At 36.2% G+C, this 21,694-nt stretch overlaps 1 protein-coding gene across 1 annotated transcript; it reads right to left on the reverse strand.

Annotated features, from left to right (window-relative positions):
- Nucleotides 1-3,310: 3,310 nt before the first annotated feature.
- On the reverse strand, nucleotides 3,311-16,236 carry LOC132551242 (uncharacterized). Its single transcript, XM_060215356.1, has 3 exons — nucleotides 16,066-16,236; nucleotides 13,876-14,245; nucleotides 3,311-4,326 (listed from the first exon to the last, which is right to left on the reverse strand). The coding sequence occupies exons 1-3, from the start codon at nucleotides 16,234-16,236 to the stop codon at nucleotides 3,311-3,313; spliced, it is 1,557 nt and encodes a 518-aa protein (XP_060071339.1).
- Between the last annotated feature and the right edge of the window lie 5,458 nt (nucleotides 16,237-21,694).

A 21,694-nucleotide genomic window follows, 5' to 3' on the forward strand; every position in this document is an offset into this window, starting at 1 on the left:
GGATATAGGTCTAAACCAGGGACATATGTCTAAACTAGGGACATAGGTCTAAACCAGGGACATAGGACGAAACACAAGGAACTGATAGACTAAGACTTCAGACTAGGGATATAGGTCTAAACCAGGGATACTGGACTTAAATCCTCAAATTTGACATAGGACACGAGGAACCAGTTATTTGGTACACAGTATAAGGAACTAGTAACAAAGTGCACAGCACAAACAACAAGTTACATAGTACACTAAATATAGACCCAATTACAAAGCACATAACACAACGAACCAGTTACACACGATACAACACTAGCAACCAGTTAGATAGTACTCGGCACACGGAACCAGTTACACAGGATACAACAATGGCAATCAGTTAGATAGTACTCAGCACACGGAACCAGTTACACAGGATACAACACTAGCAACCAGTTACACAGGATACAACACTAGCAACCAGTTACACACGATACAACACTAGCAACCAGTTACACACGATACAACACTAGCAACCAGTTAGATAGTACTCAGCACACGGAACCAGTTACACAAGATACAACACTAGCAACCAGTTAGATAGTACTCAGCACACGGAACCAGTTACACAGGATACAACACTAGCAACCAGTTAGATAGTACATAACACACGAAACCAGTTACACAGGATACAACACTAGCAACCAGTTATATAGTACAAAGCACACGGAACCAGTTATACAGGATACAACACTAGCAACCAGTTATATAGTACAAAGCACACGGAACCAGTTATACAGGATACAACACTAGCAACCAGTTAGATAGTACTCAGCACACGAAACTAGTTACACAGTACGCTACACGAGAAACACACTATAGTGAACCCATAATACAACACGAAGAATAAGGAACTAGTAACATAGGATACAAGGAACTAAGAACGCAGTAAAAAGGAATAAAACACAAATAAAAGGAGCCCGACCTATGCAGCATCAACGTTATGGTATGCTATGGTTGACGTTCCGTAAACCTAGGACAAAGGTCAATAGGCCAAGGTCGCAGTAAAAGATGAATTGAGATGCAGCAATAGATTACTAGGAATCGACACATGGAATCAAATACACAACAACAAAGACACAGGACGAAGACAAGGCAACAGTAGAACTATAGAACTCTGCGCCGGAAATTACGGGACGCAGAACCAGAAAATGGTGATGCTCCACTAAGAGATAGACAAGCAGCACAGGACAACCAGGAATTACACAGGATACAACAATACACAGCACGAAGGAAACAACAGCAGGACGATCTATGACGTATATTGATGAGTCTGAAATAAACCTCTCTGACTATGTTACAACACGTTTTCTAGAATACAGAACCATGGACTTAGAAAAGACGATTCATTAAGGCAACAAGAAAGTAACATACTATTATAACAAGCTTACAATTAGTGTTGCAAGCAACACATGTCCCCTGCTGTGCCATGATTATCATTTTTACACACGATTACCAACAAAAACTATTTTGGCAACCAGTTCAAAACACACACGATACAACACTATCAACCAGTTACACACGGAGGGAGAGACAACACTAGCAAACCTATAGTCTCGTCCCGTTTCACTGGTAGGGGACAGCACACGCATGAATTTCTTGAAGTTAGGAGAACAGTAGATACTTGTTTAAACACTAGCAACTTTCAGCATATTTGGAATTTGTCATTTAAGTCCAAAATCTTTTTTTTATTCCACGGCGTGGACCAATATAAAACAAAATATACAACACTCGATAAACCAGTTATATAATATGGAAGCACATAACCGAGAGGTTTATACGGTTAGGTACAACAACTAGCAACCAGTTGACAGTACTCAGCATAGTGTATAAATGTTTTGTCTATTACACCGTTGATTTCGAAAACGTTACACGAGAAACACACTATATCAACAGAGAACCCATAAACCAACACGAAGAGTGATAATAAAGCGACAAGACGTAGATTTGTCCAATGAGTAATACTTGTATAGAATTCGGACAAGAGACGTTCGTTTGTGTCTCTTCTTCAAATACGGACATTTTTTAAATATCATAAAACGATATGCACGTACATCTAATACACTACTGCTGCTGTTCATCAGACAAATTGACAAACAGTTTCAGTTAAATTCGCGCCTATGGATTCTTAACTCTGATTGAAAATTCAATGTAGACAAACATGTATTTATATATAAAACTTCTAGGACAAAGGTCAATAGGCAACAAGGTCTATTGCATCGTAAAAGATACGGCTTTCAATTGGCATGCATTCGTTGTGATAGACCGTTCTGGTGGAATGACGACTTATGAATCAAATACACAACAACATTTGAACAGGAAATCGTTACCGCAATGAAGACGTAAAAGTTTCATAAAGTGTGCTTGCAATTAGGACATGCCTTACACAGTACAGTTTTAATGGAAATTGCTCCACGGGGGATAAGAGATAGACAAGCAGCACAGGACATGACTTCAGGAATCAAGGACGCAGCACAAGGGACCGAATACACAGCACGAAGGAAACAACAGCAGGACGATCTATGACAAAATTATTTATTATTATATTGAGAGAGTATATATAATAAACCTCTTTAAACAAGATTGTTACAACACTGAAATTTGATTTTTTTTTCTATGCAAAATACAGAACCATGGACTTAGAAAAGACGATTCATTAAGGCAACAAGAAAGTAACATACTATTATAACAAGCTTACAATTAAATTTAAATTTAAAAATTAAATGAACAGATTGTTTAATTACATAAGTGATAAATTTGATATTATTATATCAAACGCTCAAATTAAAGATTTGAATGTGTGTGCGTGTGTGCGTGTGTGTGTGTGAGAGAGAGAGAGAGAGAGAGAGAGAGAGAGAGAGAGAGAGAGAGAGAGAGAGAGAGAGAGAGAGAGAGAGAGAGAGAGAGAGAGAGAGAGTTAACCGCTTTGTGGAGCTGATGGACCGACGACCGACACTTGAAAATAAATGTGATATCTACATACAAATGAAGCTTGGAATCAAAATAGAAATTTCAATAAAACAGTTTTTAATATTAAATAAATATGTCCACCATTCTCTCTGTATACATTTTACATGTTTCCTGTGTTATGTGCAAAAGATATTGAAAATGTCAAATAAAACAAGAGAAACTGAGATTAGAAGTTATTTCTCGAAAACGGTTTGACTTGTGTCAGTGTTTACACATCTTTCAAAAGGACGGAACATGGGTTGCCGACATCGATAGAATTTCTTGTCAATATCTAATGTATTTTCCGGGTATATATATTATAAATAAATATTTATATACAAAAACACATATGTTTAGGACAGAATCCTTTGTTACAGTTCGAATTGCACCATGATATGATCTGCTTGTCTCGTGAAAAATGTCCGATTCCTTTACATCGTAATAAACCGGAAGAGGTACTAGGTTGGGATTGAAAGGAAATGTGGTTGGTCTTTACCCGGGAACGCAATACGGGTCGAAAGGGCCGAGGACGGGAAACGACACTGACCGGTTTGATTGCAGCAGGTGCTCTCTCATTGTCTCTAGTGCAAGTGCACATCACACTTGGACAGTTTCCGGCTTTACAGTTGACTGTACACCATTTTGCGATGCCCGAAACTTTGGCGAAATTGTTCACTCCATGACATGTTGACGTGTTTTTTAAATTGTCAAAAACAGATGGCAGTATTTGTTTCTTCAGGACCTGATCAAATGGTGGATCGGACAGAAGGACCGGGCCAGTCTGTTGTTGGTCTATTGTAGCCTCAACAATCATTGGCTGTACAGGCGGCCAATTAGATCGGACGTTATTGACAGACATACGACCTGTTTGTCCATGAGGTAATTGTTCAACTTTTGGACGTACATAAACGATGTTCGACTTGTAGGCTCGACTTACGGGGTCCCACTTCACCAGTGCAATATTTCCGCCACTTGGATCCTTATTCGTTAAACCTTTCAGAAGTTTCCACAACACACCGCTTAAGTCATTCAATTGTTCAGTTTTGCGTAAAGTCCTTTTTGGAATTGTGTTCTGATGAAATTTGACACTTTTCACCGGTTTCGTTGCTGTATTTAACATTTTCTGTCGGATACGAACGGCTTTTGTTGGTCGTTTGGCCATCCGAACACCAGGTTTTTGAGTCCGAACGGACATTCGTCCAATTGCGTTTACTGGTTTAGAAACAGGAAGTGCCATTGCTAAACGGAAGTCCAAGATTGAAATGTCAGCACAGCCATAAAACTCCTCCTGTGGACCCAGACCTTTCCCGCATTTATTGCTTTTTTGGTCACAGTTCCAACGGTTACCTACAAAACAAATATCTAGATATTAACAAAATCAAAACAGATGACAGAATAAGATTTCTACCGTAAAATATTGGTGTTATTCACCACTTCCGCCATCAATTAATCACTTCGATTGTTTTATGATCAAACATCAAACAATCGAGAAAAAAATCTATATAATGTCTTCTTCTTTTCTGTTCTTTCTATCTTCTCATCTTCTCCTTCTGACAAAATTATTTAGACTTACAACTGTACGACTGTCTACGAACTACATGTTTTCCTGTTTATAACATTAATATGTGTCACGTGCAGTATATCAATTATTTGTAATTCTATTTATGGAGAAGAGTTGATAAGTTGCTAGAACTTGTCTTTGATCCATTTATTTGTCACTGATAATACAAATATGTTTCAATCAAACATTTATAACATACGTGGAATAAACTCTTAAATCGTTTTGATTGGGTGACACGTTGAACTTTGAACAGGTGAACGCTACACGCGCTCGCGGAAATATAAACGTGTAATCAGCTGTTCCCGAATGAATTGATGTTTCCAATATTTCAGAAAATATCAGGTGTGAATATTGATTAGCGGCATTTCAATATAGGTCATATGAAAAACCCACCTGAGCACAAAACAGATCAATTTTCACCGTCGGAAAAGCTCTTTTATAATGGAGGAAACAGGTCACACGAACTAGCTGGTGTTAAACATAGTATTTCTTCAACCCCAGTAAGTTATTTTTGCTAAAGTGACTAACTCGAGTGAAAGGAATACTGTATACAATGAACATCAACCACTTCTTGATAAAAGCAGAAAGCAAACAAACAAAAAATAATATTTGGTCTTCTGAAAGGGTAAAAACAGAATACAACATCCATTAGATTACTAATATGTAACTGAAACATCGAAAATCGGGACAAAATGATGAATTTAATTTTCCAGAATGATTTTTTTTAAAGTACATGCAATAACAGGAAGATGTCAATGCAATCAATCGTAATAATTTGGTAATACTAGCCACAACACCTTGTTCATCTAGCGAAATCTTCTTTATACATATATATACTTTCTTTTTTCACAACAATTGCTAATCAAACTTTTAAGTTATATTAATCACTCTTGATGGTCCAGATATAAGCGCGCGAGGGGTCTTACTGTCGGAGGAAACCGAAGTACCCGGGGAATACCCACGTGATCAGGCAGGTGACCCCATATACCTTTTCTCATCCATTCAGGGAACCCAGGGCGATAGGTGTAAAGGCGAGTGCGTCACTTCTGCGCCACCCGACCACCCACGAGAAGAGATGTTCTTTAGCTCCACCGGTTGAATGTGTGACTAGTTAGCCATGGGTTCGAAACCTAGCGGTAGGGTTACTATAGATAATTACCTCTGTTACATTGTCGAACCCGGGAATAGGAACTCGGCCATAATACTCAGTATGATTCAACAGAGAAATAGCTGTAACCCCTGTAATCTAGAGGATGAGTCCCTTTCTCGGGGTTAGTATGTAAACCTGATAAATACATTGTACTAGAGGGATACTGTTACTCGGTTTAAGATATCGTCCTTCTAACTCGTTCAGTTGAGCGTTAGAGTAGTCAGCAAGGCGTCTTGGGTTCGATTCTAGCACTGGGTTGGAGGAATCGGAATGAAATATGATATCTGTCGGGGGAAATTCAATTTTCTGAAATTCACAATACATCCTCAAATTATCCTAACAACCACAACGATTTTACACCACATCGTAGCACCCAAAACGTGTTCACAGCACATCCTAGCAACCATAACGATTTTACAGCACATCCTAGCAACCGAAACAGTTTTACTGCACATCCTACAAAAAATGGAGGGTACTATTGACAACAGGTGGAACTACATCACATCCTAGCAACAACGGTCGGTTAATATCACATCATAGCAACAACAAAAGTTTATATCACATCCTAGCAACAACGGTCGGTTGACATCACATTATAGCAACAACAGTCGGTTTATATCACATACTAGCAAAAATGATCGGGTTTTATCACATCCTACCAACCATTAACGGAACTGACAGCACATCCCATCAATCTCAACTATTATTGTAACATATTTGAGCAAATACGCAAACGTACGTAAGTATACTTCAGGCCACAAACGGATCGACGTACATGTGATGATATGTGATGAAAATTGTCCGTGATTACATTGAGTACAACTTAATACTCACTGTATGATGTTTGTTTGTTTCTTCAAAAGATATATTTTATTTTTTGTTCGATTAACCAAATGGCACTACACAGGCCAGATTACTTCCCTTGCGAATCATTATTTTTCTCCGCTAGGCTTCGTAGTGTTGAAAGCCATGTCAGGTAATTTAGAACGTGTAGTCCTAAGGCAATATATCTATTACAGATGGAGGAAATCAAAGTTTAAGTCATAAATGTCGATGTTTATGTAGCTGATTGCAGCAGTTTACATTTATAATAGCCTCCAACATGACTTTTGTTTCTTTAATGAAGGAAACACATGTATATACAAGGAGGAAAAAAATCCTATATATTTTTATGACGAATGATGAAGCGGATTTAAGCATGACGATGATAAAATCACAATATCAGTTATACGCGTTATATACTGTTAAATCATTGATTTTCGTGAGTTTTGATTTCGTTCATTTCATAGTTCTGCTCGTAATTAACGAATTAATATGTCTACGTACAATTAAAATAGGTATAAGTAGATTTATTGAGTTATATTTATCCACGAAATCAAGTATGCTCGAAATAGAATTTTTGTAAAATCATGAAAAATTTTTTACGGAAAACTACGAAAGTTGAGCTCGGGACAGATAGACAAAAGTGGCTTGCTAGAAACTCGCCACTTACAGCTTTCAAAATACAACACTAGCAAGGTATTCTCTATATCTCCTCGAAAATGAATAGCAAAGGCTTAAACACACTTTAATAACAAATGCATGAAGTACATTTTTCAGGCTTCAAAAGTTCTTTATAGTGACATGAATTGATTACATGTATATTAATTTATTTAAAATGACACGACTTTGAGGAGCCCCGTCTTTATCCTACTGATCCCTTAAAATTCATTCATATTTAAACATAAATCAAATACTTTTTATTGATGATATATTTCATCAAAGATCTCCTTTTTATTTCCTGATCTTGTCATAGTACCGATCGTTGTGACTATAATTTATGGTTTGGCCCACAACTGACATTTGAAATAACTTAATTATCACATTTTTATTAAGATATATTGTTGATATAAATAGTCGCCGGTGATTCAATGTTGATATACATTTTAAACATTTCGGAGCTTATCATTGGTTTCCTTGTTCGATTGGTGTTCCGAAGGATCTTTTTGTGGCAAATCTGTCAAATTTATGATTAACATGTTTTCAAGTAAATGTCAAACACGACATGACATTTTTGAAACTTACGACATTAATTACTTTAGTTATCCAGGATCTGATATCCATTTGAAAACAGTTTCGTAATAATCAATTCAGTACTTACATAAAAGGTCACATAACACCTTAATAAAGATAGGGAACATCAAACTGTCAAACTATCTACAGGTTTTTCCGATTTTTCCCCAGTCGTTTTCTTGATCTAGGTATTGACAAAATATATAAATTATGATTTTGATTATAAATGATATTGAAATTAAACAAACCGGCTTTGTATTCTGCCATTAATATTTGGGTTAACACTAAGATATATCTACAGTTTGAGTCCATGGTTGAAATAGAAGGTATACTTTTTCTAAATTAAAGATATGTGGCTTTTTTTTTTAAATTAACGTTAAAACATTAAAATCTACATTTGTAGCTCGACTACTTCCTTTGGTTAATAATTTAGTTATTTACAACATATTCCTGCGGCAAATCTTTGATCATGCATTGCTCCGTGACCTTGACCTATGGAAGCCAAGATTACCGGAAAGGCCCGAAGACGTCCGATCTAACATTTCATTTCCGGTGTTTCATAGTGACAACTTTCTAAGCTTCTCCACAACTATTGACGGTGATAGCGAACAGTTAACGACATAAGATTTTCGTCATTTACGTTTTCTGTATTGGGTTTTATTGATTTCTTCAGAACCTTGAGCTTTACGGTGATCCGAAAAACGAATCAAGTGATGATTAAATTAGTCTTGGAAAAAGTTATAAATCTCGAGAGGTTAGCGACACCGTCTCACAGAATCATTAAGAGGTCACTAACTCACTCCCTGTATTATATGTAGAGCAGAGTTTTGTGCAAATTTTATTTTAAAACAAACACATAAACCGTCTACCATACAAAAAAATCTGCATAATTAATTTGAATAACTTACGATGTATTCCCAAATGTAGACATGAAATTTCAGATGTAGTCAATCTCTTATGCTAGACTCGTCAGCATTTGTAAAGTACCATGAATTACAATAGACGAAAACTACCAATAAATGGTTCAGAAAAAGAGGTTTGAAATAGTCTCGATGTAAACTTTCGTATCTATTCCTAGATGATAAATCCAAGTAGTTCCATCGGAGAGATGCTCCGGAGCATTTATAAAGCTGACTTATCGTATCACGGACTTAGATATACATATATGTACATATATAGATACATGAACCACTTCGTAATTGTCTCGTTCATTTAAGGTAAAACATTTCTTGTAACATGGTAACACCACCGTCAACAACAAAGAGAGTTTGCCAACTTCAGTGTATTTCTATAAAGAGAACCACTTTGCCTTCCGGTTGGAACCATGAAAACACACTCAAAATAAATCTTCAGCAGCGGTTATCACATTTATGGAATCTTGTGTGTGCAATACAACACAAGCATGCTTCATCCGCGTTTCTATATTCTCCTAATGATGGATCTTGTGTCCACTCTAGTGTTTGAAGTTTTCGTCTGATTATCTAATTATCAATGGTAGGACGTGATACTTAAAAACGTCATACATCAGACACGGTTGTCAAGCGCAGGTAATACATGTTACAAACAACAGCTGTTCCACGCACGTGATAAAGTGAACACTTCGGACACGATGTTGACACGATGAAAGCCAGTGAAGTGTCGGCTGATGTGAGCATTTAATTGTCGCATGGTGTCAGCGGTTTGTATATGTTTATTTGCTTACTTCTAGAAGTATAATTAAAACTTCACAACCATCACTTATGGCTCACAAAAATTCATCTTCTAAAATATAAATAAAACCTTACAAATGTTTGCTTTTAATTAAATAGTAATAATGATATCAAAAAAGCATATCTGAAAGACAATGGCGCAGTGTTTCCAATAGGTTTGTCAGGTCATTATATATATGAGTTAGAAATGAACAATGGACTATTTTTATAAACTGTCATGTTTTGTCATTTATAGTTTAAGGAAGATTCATTTCAGTACAAGTTAGGTACGTAATGGACGATAAAGCACGCGCACAATAATATCCCCTTTCTTTAAGTCTTAAGCCCGTCTATAAATCATTCGTCATATTTTCGTGAAGAAAATTATCTTTTGTTGTGTTTAAATTAGCATTTCACTAAAATGAAAAAATATTTGCATAAAACAGGACAGAAACTGTTAGTTATGGAAATTTGATTTACCAAAAACAGCTGAAATTGCATTTGTTAACATAATACTTTCGTAACACTAATTAATATTCCCTCACACGAAGTTCATGTTTAACAAGATTTTCTTCCATATTTATTTTTCCTTTATTTGCCTGTAATCATTTAATAAAACGCGGTGATATCTTAATATTTAACAGCTAGAAGATAGATACCTTTCGCCTTCAATAGTTAGTGACTGGCGTCATAAATCGAATACTTGTTTTACGAAATTTTCAATAAATATTCAAAAATATTTGAAATATATTATTTTTTAAAGATTTTATGGAACAGTATTCAATCTCCTGTCAACACGGTTTATTATATATGTCAATGCTTTAATGAAATTAAATCCTGAAATTTATTCTTATTTGAAAAATAACATGTTTTAATTAAATATTTCACACAATTTGTAAAAGCCACTTCCAGCAAGTGAATTGATTTTTAGACGTCGGTTGACCCCGCAATAATTATCATTTAAATGCCTCTGGACTACTCCAGGATTGACCAGTTACACTAACGTTACCCCTTGCGCGTGAGGTCATACACTCGACAACCAGGTCAGGGCGCATAACTGGTTGTGACCTACTAGTGATGTACATTAATAATTCTTGATGTTTTAGTGACCACCCTTGACAAACATATCATAAATAGTTGTATATACGAGTTCCAGAATGTAGAGCTCATAATGATATATAGTAAAACCTCAATCTCGTCAGTTCTCGCAAGAATACGTCAAGCAGATAAATACTAAGTGTTCCTTCTTTGCATGGATTTTGAAAAGTTGCGATAACAGTACCTCTTACGATATCCTTGAACAGATGACATTTTTATATATAACCATGGTAACGAAACTTCTCGTTGTCACCATAGTTTCCAATCCGAGATCCGCCTCTGACACTACGCACGGGAACCCGAACTTTTCATTCTTAAATGACATGTACGGGAAGTACCAAGGATTGTTATTCCACGAAAGAGCTTACCTCAACTTAGTACATTTTTATCATTGATTTCGTTAAGAAAAAAATAAGGTTTTTCCATCGAGTATGCGCCAGGAATCAAGCAAGTTATGACATAATGAAAATGAATTCCCAAACGTTTGTTTATTCTGTTAAGTAAGAAATAAATCTATCTACTAGAACAGCGGTTGCTTCCTAATACGAGGCAAAACAAGGAATTTTAAATTGTTGTCTTTTTAAACCAACAACAACAACAACAACAACAACAACAACAACAACAACAACAACAACAACAACAACAACAACAACAACAACAACAACAACAACAACAACAACAACAACAACAACAACAAAATCATAATCCAAACTCAAATTCAACATACTTGTGGCGAGATGTGGTAAAAGGAAGGTTTGCACGGAAACTACTGAAAAAAAACCCCAAGAAGAATAGAGCGGGAGATGTTCCAGAAGAGCAAGCATCTTCTGCTTCATCGACGACACCCGCCATGTAATCCTTTGTCACTCGAAGAAGTAAATGCCATGTTTTTAGATGAAAACATGGTAAATAAAAACTGAACCACCAGATTTACTAACGAACATCAAACTTGTCCGACTTCAAACTCTCACTATCACAATTGATCTGTTTGTGATACGAAATCAGAACCATGATAAATGGGCCATGTTCATGTTCGAATAAAGACAGAAACGTGTTCTTGTTTCCTCTTTTCATTTAAGCAAACTGAATTGAATCAAAGCATTTTCCTCAATAAGCTTACCATTGATAACGGTAATACCTGTAACATTTGTTATCATAACTTTTCACAAAATATTGCATCATTGCCATCGGTTACCATGGTGACATTTGTGTACATAAATAATTTCTCCTAAACAATTGTTGCTGTTACAGATAATGCAAAATTGCCACTGGGTAAATACATGTGATAAACGAAGAACACGTGATTTTAAATCACAGTTGTTTTTCTTCAAATTTTAATAAATCAAGATACAGATCTGTTGGAACGGCGGGGTCTGAAACAACACGTTGTTACCTACTCAGAACAGACGGAAGTAAAACATTTATATATCATTTTTTTATTTCATAACAGTCCTTTCATCATAAGAATAAAAATATATTTACTCGTTTCTAGCAATAAGCTGTCGCCTACTCGCCTCAGATTGTAGATAGAACTGATATATAATGTACATTTTTTTAGCAGTCCTGTTGCCGTTAGAACAAAGAAAGACGTAGAAATGCTGCCGAGCATCATGATGAATCTGACCTGCCATGTCTTTTGACGAAGTTAAAATCAATACGAAATACGAGGTGTTTTTCAGCTGTGGAGTCACGATATTCATGGTATCGTATACACAGTTTGTTGTGAAAAAAATTGATACGAGTGCTATGAAGATAAAGCGCTTTGATACAAATTGAAGGAGTATCTTTATTTTTAGATGTTTAAAAAAAACCCCAAAAAACCTGGAAATACAAAGCATTTCTTCTATTACTGTCACCTTCACGTTTCCGTCGCCTTTAATGTTGTGAGAGCTTTAAACAACAAATTCAACTCTGCATTTGAATCGTTTTATTTAATTATAATTCATTGTCGACAGCATTATCTGTGTAATGGAACATCCATTTTGACGGCGAGCCGTGTCACAAAAGTAACGTCATAATGTATTCGGAACACCTCGCCCCGATTACAATGCCTTCGATCAAAGATGACCGCATAGAAATCGACTTAGGTGTTCAGATTTGTTGTAAGGAAACTTGAATCAAGATACTTTCTGATCACTTGGTTTACTTACGAAACACGTTTTTTTTTTTGGTCTATAAAGGTTGTGAAGAACGTAGTCACGCGGAAGGCGATGTGACGTCACAGTGTGCAGATATCTATCTTTGACCTACCGATGCTGGTATGTAGATATTTAGGCCAACACTAATACAAATTTATTTTTGAATTGTCAAATTAATAATGTGAATACAATAAGGTGTTCCTCGTCATTGCTAAAACCAATACAGTTAAAAACAATTAAGATAAATATTTCTGCCAGTCGACCGTAATTGATCATTAAAAGAAGTTTTACAGGTATTTAATCATATTTACAATCATAGTCTGTAAAAACCAATAATTTTCATCGGGATCAAATTTCATGATTTTTCAAAAATATGCATTTTTGCTGGCACTTTATTTCGTGGATAACTGTAATGCATTATTTTGTTACCTGTTTATCGTTTCCCGGACGTAAAACTTTGCGGATTCAGAGTTACCGCGAATTCAACGAAAAACGAAAATAAACCTCAAACGAGAATGAATAATTAAACAGTAGCTTAAACTTGTAAGTTTTAAAACAGAATGAGAGAAAAAAATAATTCTTCCATTTCTGCCACTTTTATGATGATGTGGAATGGTTTGTGTAAATGACGCCTGAGTCAGGACGCATACAAATTTTATTTTGTTTATCTAACTTATGTCCAAACATTACAACTACTACTCGTACATGTAGCTATTTCTATTTGCTATCTTACAAACTTACACTTCAGATCTTTATTCAATTTTTGTTCAATTAGGCGAGAATTTTTCAGATTTTGAAATTTTGTTTAATTCTGCATGAACATCGTGGATGAATACTCAGAAGACAACACGAAGACAATATCTAACTCTCTGTGTTTGGTTTAACAGTTCAACGCGCGTGCCAAAGTTAAACAATAGTTCTGACCGTTAGTTATAGGTCCACGTTTCTCCCACCTCATCATTACTCTACAATGTGATATTGACACTAGACTTTCGAATTTTACGTAATTTATGCTACAGAGTATTTTTTCGCTTTTCACAATGGACATATTTCTCAAGTTCTGCCTAAAAAGAAGTTCTCAATATACGCTGCATGGGACATTTCAAACTATTTTCCGACATTTGCACACGACAATAGTGGATGCAGAAATTGGTCGGAGGTGCTGAAACAATTTTCTAAAAACATTCAATCCACTTAAACATTACTCACCAGTTCGGTACCGCCATTGAAGGAGGCATTTGTCGCACGCTAAACCGGCAGGAAGTTTTACTTTCATATCGATGATTCCGTTCTCGTGCGCCTTTAAGTGGTAACGGCCATCGGGATGACCAATAACCGGAACTGGATGCCGATCTAGACAAGCTTGACTTACAACGCCATCGGAAGGACACAACCGGAACTCGAAATAACCTTCATGATTGGCGGTGACATCTACAGAAAATGTGACGACGTCACCGGTTTTGTAGTGACGTGAAACGGTACCTGTAGCATATGTTCCCCCAGCCTCGTTCTCGCGTGGATGCTGTTGGTATGGGTCTCCACAAATTCCACACATTCCTGAATATTTTATCCAGAGGTTCTGTAATATGATAAGAAGTCATAACGTTGTTTTGTTTGTTTCTATTTGTTATGTATTATTTCGAATGTATAGCATAACTTCCAGAATAGAGGCTGGGCGGCAACAATACATGTACATATTCGCAGTTATTTCGTTAGGTTTACAAATTAAAATTTTAGGACGGGAAAACCCTTGCGATAACAATCTCTTATCACTACTTGGCCCACATATTGGTCTCATCGGCAATTAAGCATGCTTTTTTCAGACAGATTATCTAATAACGTGTTAAAACCACGTGATGAATATGAGGAATCTGTATCACATCAGTTAATTTGAGATTCTCTTCTCTATCAAATCAGTCTGACACATTCATCGTCGGGTCCTTATTGTGAGTTGCCTGGTGGGGCTATCAAGTCACAGGGTATCGTCATTTTTTTCTTTAAACAGCGTACAGAAGATGTCAGAGCTTTGAAACGAACGGTTCATGTCTCCTCTGGTGTCTCTGACAGTCCTTAAAATGTCTCTAGTGTCTCTGATAGTCCTCAACATGTCTCTGGTGTCTCTGACTGTCCTAAACATGTCTCTGGTGTCTCTATCGGTCCTTAAAATATCTCCGGTGTTTCTAACAGTCCTAAACATATCTCTGGTGTACATGTCTACGGTGTCTATAACAGTCCTAAACATGTCTCTGGTGTCTCTGACAGTCCTAAACATGTCTACGGTGTCTATAACAGTCCTAAACATGTTTCTAGTGTCTCTGACAGTCCTAAACATGTCTCTGGTGTCTCTGACAGTCCTAAACATGTTTCTAGTGTCTCTGACAGTCCGCAACATGTCTCTGGTTTCTATAACAGTCCTAAACATGTCTCTGGTGTCTCTGACAGTCCTAAACATGTCTACGGTGTCTATAACAGTCCTAAACATGTCTCTGGTGTCTCTGACAGTCCTAAACATGTCTCTGGTGTCTCTGACAGTCCTAAACATGTCTCTGGTGTCTCTAACAGTCCTAAACATGTCTACGGTGTCTATAACAGTCCTAAACATGTCTCTGGTGTCTCTGACAGTCCTAAACATGTCTACGGTGTCTATAACAGTCCTAAACATGTCTCTGGTGTCTCTAACAGTCCTAAACATGTCTACGGTGTCTATAACAGTCCTAAACATGTTTCTAGTGTCTCTGACAGTCCGCAACATGTCTCTGGTTTCTATAACAGTCCTAAACATGTCTACGGTGTCTATAACAGTCCTAAACATGTCTCTGGTGTCTCTATCGGTCCTTAATATGTATTCAGTGTATCTAACAGTCCTAAATGTCTCTGGTGTCTCTGTCGGTCCTTAATATGTCTCCGGTGTCTCTAACAGTCCTAAACATATCTCTGGTCTCTCTAACAGTCCTAAACATGTGTTTGGTGTCTTTTACAGTTCGGGACATGTCTCAAGTGTTTTAACATACACAGTCTCTCTAACGTCCATGGTGTCTATTAAAGCCCGATGCACGTTTCTTGTGCCTCTAAGAGTCCGGTATATACCTTTGGTGTCTCTAACAGTCCGATACACGTCTATGGTGTCTCTAACAGTCCGGTATATGTCTATGGTGTTTCGAATATTCCGATACACGCCGCTGGTGTCTGCAACATACCTGAAAATGTTCCTTATGACTCTAGCAGTCCGATACGAACCTCTGATATCTCCAACAGTCTAGAACACATATCTAGTGTCTCAAACAATCAATAGCACGTCTCATGTGTTTCTATCATATTATTACATGTGCCGAGAGTACCTATTAAACCTAATACAGACCTGTACCGTATATAATTTCCACTTTAGATGATATACCTTACCTCGTATCCCCCACAATTAAGTTCGTTGTCATTAGTGTTAACAGGGGTAGAAAAACCTCTTCTCCACATTGTAGACCTTGCAGGAGGCTCCCATAACCGTGCATGTCCATATATGGTTACGCACAAATAAGACAAAATGTAAAATAAAATTCCAATCACCGAACCTCCCATCACGCTCTCTGCACGAGCATCAGACGGTCAACACTCTATTCGTTATACCTGGTAAATTCATCATGATCAATGTTACATTTTTTATTCCCCGCGTCGTGTTGGTGAGCCTGTTTTCTTTAAATATCGCGATTTCTAAAACGTCATCCTTTATGTTAAAACACACACACATAAAAAATAATGACAAAGCGACTGATTTGTCTTATTCACTGTTGACAGAACAAAGGAAACTTCTGAAAATCGAAAGTGGTCGAGATCCGCGAAACTTGTTTAGTCTAAAATGAGAGTTTAGTGCAGCACTTCCGGTGAATTAATCCGTTAATTGCATTTTCATTTAAAATCAAGTTTGTTTTTTCACTTCAGTTATTTAACTGTTATTTGTTTCCTTTTCCATAAAATCGCTTTCTGTGATGAGATTCCTTTCACAGGCCCCCCAAGGAAACAAACTGAAGTGACACAAAATGCAAAACGGTGCAAGCATGTCCGCGGATCGTGTGTGGAGTATTAACTAGATGTGTATATATGTAGTGTATTCATATATGCCTACTCTTTGTCCTCGATCTCTAACGGCTCTCAACAGAAGAACACGAGGCCTAAGTGTCAGCCCCTGTCACACAGCCTGTCTCGCCCGGGGCGACGGGTGCGAGACTTGTCTCAAACAAGGTTGCCGCCATCTTGGATTGCTTCTTGCACTTTTGAACGATACGTACTAAGAGCGGAAACTGATCAGTGTCCGAGAACTCATTATCTCAACTCATCGTCTCCATAAACTGCCTCAATGACACACCAACGTTATATATACATATATTTATACAAATGAATACGATACTTAAACTGCAAAGTTGAATATATATATATATATGTAAATGAAGGCATGTTTAGACTTACCAGTCTGGTCTCAACCCCCGCACCTTGAAATACGTGCATTTCAAAATACGGATACATAACTACTTGTATCAAGGACAAACAATGCTAGTGTTATGATCTTTAAAAAACTTCGACAATGTTTTTTTTATTCTTACATACGTTATTTTTATTACTTTAAGCATGTAGAGAAAGGCGATGGCGTGCTTTGTAGAGTGACACCCTATAAACCATGAACGTGATATGAAACGATGACGCTGTCATTGTGATCTAATTACGTAACGCGGTCATTCAACGTAAACTGACATCAAGATGTAACTTGAGAGTAAGCATGTGTCATTTTTTTTTACATAAGAAAAATTCAGGGCAGTCACTTGTCCACTAGTTGATGGTCAAGAGCTGAGGTCACGGCCGCGAAGTGGACAAGATCTATCTATATGCAAATATTCTTTGACAAGCGTTAATGTAACGCTGTCGTAAACGTCCTTACACATTAACTCACACACAAACGATTTGTGCGCGAGTCGTTTTGGTGTGTGTGTGCTTTTTTAACCTACCTTTTGTTTTTATAACAGGCCAGCGGCGTATTTAAATGGGAATAAAATGGTTGTGTACATGAACTCTTCTGTTTAAATCATTATAAATCATCTTTATTGCTAGCGGAAAGATCACGTGCTTTTAAATAGACATAAAAATCATACATGATTAGAAACATATAGATAGTTATAGTTGTAAAAATGTATCTGCAGACCTTATACAGAATGTACATATAATATATTTGACGAGGAGGTTATAATTAATTTGTATACTATGAACACTCTTATATTATCTATCATGCTTTATCATATTGTAAGGTATTACAACATATAGTTATATATATATATATATATATATATATATATATATATATATATATATATATATTATGTCATAGTTTCAACAAGGATGTTTAAAAATAAAAGGATTTATATAAGTTGTTTAACTTGCTTCCAATTCCAATTCCTAAGTATACTTTGCCATGTATTATTCGCATGTTTTTTTATGGAATGAAAATTAATAAATTAATATCAAAAATAAGTAAACGTCCATTGCTTTGATTCCGTCTTTTCTTAATACAGAGTTATCTGCTCTTGTTTGCTGGTATTGATTGTCATTATCATTAAATGTGATATAATTATGTCATTTTGTGAGAAAACGAAGTAAATTGCCCCTCATTTATTAGGTAAATTCAATACATACGCTCGCAAGAGAAGATAACTCTGCATTTCCAAAAGACGAAATCATAATGTATATTACTGATACTGTTATTTCCCCTTGTGTGGATGTGTGCGATTTACACACAAAATATTTTAGATGATAGCTTTTCTTATTGAACGGCATATTGATTTATATTTTCTTAATTTGACTTTGTAGATAATAAAAGAAAACCAAAAAATTATCACCATTTTCTTCATAAGTCAAATAAAATGTCTGGCATGAGCATCGATGTAATACACTGACGCGAGTGTAAGATTCTTTTAATAATAAAACCAATAATTAAGTGAGAACTCTTAATAATTTTCCCCAAGAAGATTTTTTTTCGACGAGGACAGCACGTTTTTCACAACCGAGAGAGTCGTTTGACGTCATCATTACGTGAACACTGATTACGACGTCACAATAGAATCATTACACGTGACTTACGATATTTATGACACAGTGTATGAAATGAACCAACGTGCCAGTTACGTGATAAATGTATTGTTACCAGGACAAATCATTTAGAGCGCTGTCAGTTACATGTATAGTGTTACATTTACACATTTCATTGTGAAGGTAAACAGGGATACCGGCCTGAAGATAAATTCAAACTCTACTTTATAATTACGTTTCTAAGAGACAAAACGTCATCACCAAGCAAAGAAAGAGGTGCCACCACAATCTTTAACGCTGTCCTTATAATTTATTTGACGAACAAACTTTCTCGACATTTATCGCTAGAAGAAAATGATGATTTGAACTAGATACTAGGACAGCGTGAAAAAGACAGCGCATGAAAACTCCTTCCGGAACGCCAAAAATCCTATACCATCTATATCGACCCCGATCTATTATGATATTGGAATCCACTTAACGTAAAATGCAAGTAGATCACTCACATACACCGAAACCAAGCATTCCCGGCCAAGTTAACTATCTTATAGTTCAGAGCTGTATCAGCGTCTATGTCTATAACTTACAGACACACACAGAAACAGTGCTACATATATGGTGTTGTTGATTCTGATATATGTTTTCATTAATATAACTGTCAGTATTATTTTTAGTAATACATTATGAAAAGTCATAGTGAAAGGCTTTGCGCGTCATTCTCTCACTACCTCAAATCGTATTCTCCGCATAGAAACAAATTGGCATTCCAGAGAAATTAATTCGAGAGCTTTCGCTTACATATAAAAAATATGATAAACAGAATCTTACACTTGTGTGCATGAAATAAATTATTTATAAAATTCGGTTATTAAATTTCATATTAACATCGACACCCGTGTAAGAAACCTCTATTGACAAGGATGTCCCCATATTCTTCAGCCAGTTGCAGTAACATAAAACTAGAACGAGTTGTTGGACAAATGTTATCGGTGTTGATTACAACGGTATTGTGTACCACAAATCTGTCTGCAAACAGGTCAGTAAATCTAGAATGCCGATGGCTCAAATACAGTATCCCACGGAGCTTGCACAGTTTGACTTTACGCACAGAGCGTTCCTTATACACAGTGTTGTATGATGGAAATGATGATTTTCACACGCCGTTTAACTTATATTAGTTTAACGAAAAGACAGCGCGTCTTTCGTCTTTTAACATTAATATTTAAAGTAATTTGTTAACGACTTCCGTTGAGATAGTTTAAAAGCACTACATGAAAACCTTTTATTGGAAACTTCAAATGAAATTGAGATAATTCTGTTACAACAACTTCACGAGAACATAATTCTCTACTCCATCTGATTAATTCCTGCGGGGAAATATTGACAACTTCCAAAATTTTCTTGACGTCTAAAATTATGAGGCAAGAAATTGTTAGTTATTTGTTTGTAGGTTTTGCGGCTGTTTACAGACATTTATTTGAATTGCGCGCTGTTACTCAATTTCAGCCGAAACAAGGTGAAAATTAATGCATTATTCACAGCTTTCTTTGTTCTGAACGCAGGATCGGGCGTTTATTCTAAATAGAAAACGTCTCCATAGCAACATCTCTTTCATCAGTCTTATTCCACATGTCAACAGGCTGATGGCATTGTGCTGTGTTACAAAACTCAGGCGTCACATGCAAAGTTTTCTTAAAGGGAAATACCCAAGAATATCTCTTTTACTCACTAGATTTTGAATAACTTTCTTATTACATTTAAAAGTTTTTTTTAAAAAATTTAGAATAAAAAGATAAATTCGTTTTAAATGTGTTAGATATGGAACATACAGAGATTGCTCGTACTAGTGAAATCAAACTTGCTGTGTAGTCCGTTATGGACTCGGTGTGGGTGGCGGTTTTGTCATGTGTCTAATTTTTCTGAGAGATCATATTTCATATTTGCGAGTGCTATTTACAGCAATATACTAGAGCGATGAATGATAATTTTATAATTATTTTATCTGCAGAGTAACAAAGAAAAAGTCTTACGATCATCACGGTTACGTGTTCACAGTTGACTGTAATGGATGTGTTCTGTAGCGTGCCGTATTTATAGAAAGAATAGCGGTCTGTACATCGCATTTCTAATCAAACCAAGGCCTACAAAATGAATTACTCCATACGATTATCTGTAAATTGGCTCGACTCTAAATATATACCATTACTTACCATACGAGTCGGCCAAGTCAACACCAATTAGACCACTACGGTTAAAGAACTAATTTGCAGTCGCCACATTTGGTAGCTCGTAAGACGAACTAGTTATTTGTACGCTGTGCGGTGATTTGTGCGTGAACCGAAAACGCTGTCAACTTCACCCTCAATAATGTATATACAAAACCAATGTATATCACATTTGTATGAAGAAATAAAATCCTTAAATTAGCTGTAAGATGTATCATAGAGCGGTGTATTTATTCTTAAGAAAATGTCACTGATATATGATAAAGGTTTGTAAATCAATTTTGATCAATAAGTTGAAAATCTCGTCCCCTTTTACATCGTTGAATGATGCGAACGGACAATCCCCTCAGGTCGGCTTACATATAGAAAAAAGACGTTACATCAATCTTAGGTAGTCATGACACGACATTGACTTCCAACTAGAAGATGTTTAACTTCTGTGGTTTCCTGTTTCCGAAAGGAATACTAAATTGTTGCAATGCTGTTAATTCGTTTGTCAGACTCTTATTGGCATCAATTGTATTAAACGATTAAGTCAGTGACCTTTCTGTATTGGAAATATGATGAAACTCGTGTGGTATGAAACAAAAGCGCCGAGGGGCATCCTTTGGTAACGGTCATTTATTTTGCAGAAATTGTTTAAAGCAATAAATTTAAAGCATGGAAATTAATGCATTTCTTATTGTTAATATGTTAATTCTGAATTGCATGGTTAGAGTAATATGTAATTTAGAATATGA

This window comes from Ylistrum balloti, unplaced genomic scaffold, assembly GCF_031769215.1.
Source record: "Ylistrum balloti isolate Yb309-2 unplaced genomic scaffold, AGI_CSIRO_Ybal_v1 Utg370186, whole genome shotgun sequence".
Classification (NCBI taxonomy): Eukaryota; Metazoa; Mollusca; class Bivalvia; order Pectinida; family Pectinidae; genus Ylistrum; species Ylistrum balloti.